At 35.1% G+C, this 5,888-nt stretch overlaps 1 protein-coding gene across 1 annotated transcript; it reads left to right on the forward strand.

Annotated features, from left to right (window-relative positions):
- The first annotated feature begins 1,190 nt into the window (after positions 1-1,190).
- Positions 1,191-4,899, forward strand: LOC125257046 (CCN family member 3-like). The gene is made up of 5 exons (XM_048173463.1): positions 1,191-1,811; positions 1,902-2,133; positions 2,898-3,152; positions 3,818-4,032; positions 4,578-4,899. The coding sequence occupies exons 1-5, from the start codon at positions 1,764-1,766 to the stop codon at positions 4,869-4,871; spliced, it is 1,044 nt and encodes a 347-aa protein (XP_048029420.1). The 5' UTR covers positions 1,191-1,763; the 3' UTR covers positions 4,872-4,899.
- The last annotated feature ends 989 nt before the right edge of the window (positions 4,900-5,888 follow it).

The following is a 5,888-nucleotide window of genomic DNA, read 5'->3' on the forward strand; positions in this document are numbered from 1 at the left end:
TGCTCTGTGTGGTTGATGTGCTGTTGCCATGGTGTTCAAGGTGGTTGCTTGGGTGATCTGGGTGGTTGCTATGATAGATAGATAGATAGATAGATAGATAGATAGATAGATAGATAGATAGATAGATAGATAGATAGATAGATAGATAGATAGATAGATAGATAGATAGATGTGTAGATAGATTTAGTTTGATAGACAGATAGATAGATAGATAGATAGATAGATAGATAGATAGATTTAGTTTGATAGATAGATAGATAGATTTAGTTTGATAGATAGATAGATAGATAGATTTAGTTTGATAGATAGATAGATAGATAGAGAGAGAGAGAGAGAGAGAGAGAGAGAGAGAGATAGATAGATAGATAGATAGATAGATAGATAGATAGATAGATAGATAGATAGATAGATAGATAGATAGATAGATAGATAGATAGATAGATAGATAGATAGATAGATTGAATGAGTTTGAATGAGTTTGAATGGCTCAGAAATAGGAATGGCAGTTTAATTGAGTCTGTGTGTTTGAATTTGAATTTTGACAGCTGGACAGAATGTTCAGGCCAGCCAAGGCAGTTCAATGAAAGTCAATGGGAGTTTCCATTTTTTCCAGTTTAATCAGCTTTTTTTAGGAAAACCGTAAGTCGGATCAGTTAGAAACAATATAGCAACAGAGTTAACAACAGTCTGAAGGTCTGACCCGAGTTTGGAGTTTATAGAGTTAAAGCTCTAGGAGGAGTTAGAGTTGGTCTCAGAAAAATAATAAGTTTAAATAGCATTACAGTAAGTTGGCTTTTTCAAGCCAACTTAATTACCATTGTGTATGAAATGTGCTAAATAAATAAAATTGCCTTGCCTTGCCTAATAGAATCTCTGGAACAGCAGAAATAAAGACGTTTCCTTGGTAACCTCTGTACACAAAGCAGCTGTGCTTATAACAACGCATTCAAATAGCTCGAAATATTTTTTTACCTCTCTTATAAAAATGAACCATGGGTTTACTACAAATAAAACAAAATAGTTATTGTAGTTAACAATGGTAACCACAAATTAACCATGGTTTTGCTATACTATAGTTTAATGTATTTGTAGTAAAATTATTATTATACAAATAGTAGCCTATCAATCCGACAAAAAAAAAAAAAAAAAAAAAAAAACATAATTAACACTTTTAACCATGGTTAATTTTCGTATGTGTTCACGATAGTTTGCAATGCAAGCTAGTTGCAATGTGTTATTTTGCTAACTTTTTATAGCCTACATGCAAATAAAACTAGTGAATAATACAAATTTACAAAATAATCAAAATAATAGTGGGATATGTTTTATACAACTTAGTGTAACATTTAACAGAAAACTGCGTGCACGTGACATCACATTGAGGCGAGGCAATTCGTTTCTTTCTAAGTCCGTTTCGTCTGATGCCTTTGAGTTTGATGCCTTTTGGTCTGAGGCTGTTAAGTTCAATGCCTAATTGTACAAAACCTGACACCTGACGTTACTTTTCCTGAGACCTGAAGCTTTTCAGTCTGAGGCGCGATGCCGTTTTGTCCAATGACTGAAGCCTTTTAGTCTGAGGCATGACTCCTTTTCGTTGTATGACCGAGGTGTGAGGAAGTCCTAATATGAACACCGTATTTTGGTTGACTTTTTCTTCTGTTACCTCCCCCCTTTACCCAAGACCATGGCCTGTATAAATTCCTCCACGAAACAGAGAGCAGTGAGAACAAGTCAAAGTGGAAAATCACAATCCAAAGGAAAAGATGTCAAACAGCATGCTGAAAAATACATTTGCCATAATCTGTGCACAGGTATGCAACATTATGGTTAATGCTGTACTGGCATAAAATGTTAGCACCTTTTTGCTCATGATATAACTTGCCTGTGACCGCTCTTCTCAGGTGGCTGTCTGCGCACTGGTGTGGACGCAGTGCCCCTCTCGCTGCAGCTGTCCGGCTGAACATCCGCCGTGCGCTCCCGGTGTGAGCATTATTCTGGATGACTGCGCCTGTTGTGTGGTGTGCGCCAGGCAGCACGGTGAACTCTGCTCTCAAACCAGTCCCTGCGAAACGCGAAAGGGTCTCAGGTGCGTTTACGGTGGTGGTGCACACAAGAGGACTGGTGTATGTGTAGGTTCGTGTTTCTCTCTCATGCTGTCGTATTGGCTTATTACATTTTTTACCAACACGCTTCTGGGATCTGAAAGAGCATTTGGAGATGGAAATGCTGTGACATCAGCTAGATAGATAAAAGAATCAGAGCTTCGTCTTAGTAATGCAAAAGTTTTTTGTAATGGTGGTTGTTTTGGGCATAAAGTGACACTGACAGTATTTGCTACACTGCAGGCTACTTAATGTTTCTTAAATTGTATTTATATATTATGATAGGATATGTTGTACTGTTTTTATTTGTGCTGATTTTAATTAAAGCATTTATTATATATTTTTAGATGGTAACGAGAATCTTGGAGCAAAAAAATCCAAGGCTCTCTTATAATCAGCACATAAGATCTTTGCAGACTGCTGTAGGTGGTTAAATAGATTAAGAGAAAAAAAGACCATAGACCATAGCACTTTATTTTACAGCACCTGCACTTTCAATGTACTTACAGTATACTTACCCACAAAAGTACTGAGTAGTGTAAGGTAACTACATAGGTTAAGACAAGTTAAAGTGTAGATTCAGGGTTAGTACCTTGTTAGTGTCATTACTACAGTAAGTACCTAGTATCTTCATGTGAAACAGGACTGTAATTCTTACAAATCTCTTTATATATATATATATATATATATATATATATATATATATATATATATATATATATATGCTGTTTCTCCATTACACAGCATGTTTCCATGTTCATATAGTGAAGTTCTTGTCTTTGTGTCTCCAAATAGCTCATGAAGGAGACGCATGCCTATTAGGTGGCACTTTCTATCAAAATGGAGATGTATTTTTTCCGAGCTGCAAATATCAGTGTATCTGTAAGGATGGTCAGATTGGATGTGTGCCACGCTGTAAACTGGATGTGATGCTTCCAGGGCCTGATTGCCCCTTTCCACGAAGTATCCAAGTTCCAGGAGAATGTTGTGAGAAATGGGTGTGTGATTCTCATGCTGAGATCAGTGCACTTGGTGGCTTTGCAATGGCTGGTGAGTAACACAGTTACACAAATCACCCATATACACACTTAGAAACACTAAATGTGTTTATGGGTGAGAAATAATTAACCTAGAAATTAAAATTGTCATTGTATATATTCTTTTCTTCTGTAAAACACAAAAAAGAGATATACAACTGTTTCAGCTTCTGTTTTCTATAAAAAGAAAATGAATAGTGCAAAGCTCTTAAAAACCACAATTATAGCACAATAAAAGTAGTCCATATGATTTTTACATTATATTCCAAGTCTTCCCAAGTCATATGACTACTCTCTGTTATAAACATTTTAAGTCTTCAGTCTTATACTGATAGTCTTCCCCTCTGCCATAGTTCTCTTTGGCACTTGTATTTAAATATAAAATTGGTCCATTAGACACCATTGGTACCATTAGTTTTGCATGTCACTAATTGTAGTTTGACAAGTTGTTGGTATGTAGTGCACAAGTTGTATAGATTACTTCAATATATTATTGTATGGAAAACAGAAGCTCTAACATTCTACCGAAATATAATTTAGTCTTTCACAAAAGAAAAAAATAATAATGTGGGGTTTGAACAACAACTGAAATTTAATTTGGGGGTGAACCATTGATTTAAGTTATGATATTTTGCACTTCTCAACCTATTTAATTTTTATTTACCATGTCTATGGCAGCTTACAGACAGGAAGAGACAGTTGGCATTGGCCAGTGGGACTCCAGTGTAAACTGTATTGAGCAGACCACGGAATGGAGTGCCTGCTCAAAAACCTGTGGTATGGGAATGTCCACCAGAGTAACTAATAAGAACCAGCACTGTGAGATGATCAAGCAGAGCAGACTTTGTATGATCAGACCCTGTGAAAGCCTGAACAAGCAGAGAACCACAACAGTATGTCAGCAACTGCATTTTCCCATAAGACTGCTCACCACCTTACTGTAGTCTCACAAAGACTGTCAATAACATGTTTGGGCCATATTTCAGCTCAAAATACTAACTAGATAAAAAGGTTTAAGACAATGTTGATGTTGGTTTAAGAAAGCCTGTCCAACCGTTTTAAAAGTTTTAAGATTTAGGTAGTTTTAAGTTTGAAGTTCATCCATGCGTATTACTTTGAAGTTCATCCATGCGTATTACTTTCAACTTTTTTTTTTTTTTTTTTTTTTTTTTTTTTGACCTTGCAATTCTTAATCAAATATCATAAATTGATCTTCCAGTCAATTGTCCTGACATGACAAAAATAAATAAATACATTCATTTTATAAATGACAATAATAATAAAAAAAAGAATAGTTGTAAGCATAGGCTTTACTTCCCTTTTATGCAAAATTTCTTGTTTTTGATTTGATTGTATTATGACCTGGGCATGTTATTGTCAGAATCCATTTTTTGTCTAGGGTGAAAACTATAATGTGATGTTGTTTTTTTCTCTTTAGAGGGAAGACAGGTGTCTAAGAACAAGGAGAAACACTGAAACCTACTTCACCTTCAAGAATTGCACAAGCGTTCAATCCTACAAGCCCCAGTTTTGTGGACTGTGCAGAGATGGCCGGTGCTGCACCCCTCACAGCACTAAGACAGCTCAGGTGGAGTTCCAGTGTCCTGAGGGTAAGATCATCAGGAGACCAATGATGTTTATTAATACCTGTGTTTCTCATCATCACTGCCCACGTGATAACAACATCAACCAGCTTTCTGCTAGCACCGGTTACAGTGGACTTCAGCTCTAATAAATACAATGAACTATGAATAAATATGTGAAGTTAATTTCATCATGTTTATACCTTTTGGATAATGAAAGTGTATAAGATTTGTACAATTAAAAAAAACAAAAAAAAACTGGTGTGTATGTTTTTATCTTGCAGAGGATCTGGGGATGATGAAAAAGTGACCACTATAATCCTAAATATAAAACCAAATGGCAATGTTAAAAAACCTGCACACCTAATAATTATTATTTGTTAAAATGATTCAGAATTAAAACAAAAGGTATTTGGACACTTATGGGTTGTTAAAGGGGAACATGTTTGTTAATACTTAAAAGAAATAGTTCAAATGAAAATTCTGTCATTCATGTCATTCCAAACCCACTTGAACAAGACTTTTGTTCATCTTCGAAACACAAATGATCTAACACTTACAAAGTTACACAATTACTAAGTATTTTCCTTTTAACGGAAGATGATTTGCAGTTCTTTATAGAGCTGGCCGTAGGCAAATAACCCTCACTGAATGCCATCTGACCACTTCAGTTCAGCTGGTCTTGCTTCAACAGTTAAGAAACATTCCACCAATGTCACATGAATTCTTTTCTTGGAAGGTTTGTGTAAAGGTGACCTCTCCCAGGCACTTGTGACCTGAAGAATGCAGTGTGTTTTGTGTGATATGTCAGTCACACAACTGAGTGGGATTCTTTCTTTCTTTCTTACTTTACATCAAAGGTCTTCTTCAAGAGTTACATTCCAATAAGGTTCTGATTTTAATGAAATATTTCTGAAAACAAGAATTGTCTTTATTTTAAATTTTTTTTTGTATTATTTTGTGTAGTTTATAGACTAATTTAATTAAATCATTTACATAAATTGTGCACATTATTTCAAAGGTTTCAAATATAATTTCCAGTTTTACATCAGTTTTACATAACGAATGTAGCGGTTCGTACAGTTATTAATCAATTTATGGATGAAATATGAATATAATAATTCATAAAGCTTTATGAATAAATTATGATTCCTATATCGACCCAA

Source organism: Megalobrama amblycephala, linkage group LG21 (genome assembly GCF_018812025.1).
Source record: "Megalobrama amblycephala isolate DHTTF-2021 linkage group LG21, ASM1881202v1, whole genome shotgun sequence".
NCBI classification, from domain to species: Eukaryota; Metazoa; Chordata; class Actinopteri; order Cypriniformes; family Xenocyprididae; genus Megalobrama; species Megalobrama amblycephala.

Excerpts from the sequence above, each read along its gene's own strand:
- LOC125257046 (XM_048173463.1), top strand. The coding sequence starts at position 1,764 with ATGTCAAACAGCATGCTGAAAAATACATTTGCCATAATCTGTGCACAG. Across the intron at positions 2,134-2,897 it reads GAGGACTGGTGTATGTGTAG|CTCATGAAGGAGACGCATGC; the intron begins GTTCGTGTTTCT and ends GTCTCCAAATAG. Across the intron at positions 4,033-4,577 it reads ACAAGCAGAGAACCACAACA|AGGGAAGACAGGTGTCTAAG; the intron begins GTATGTCAGCAA and ends TTTTCTCTTTAG.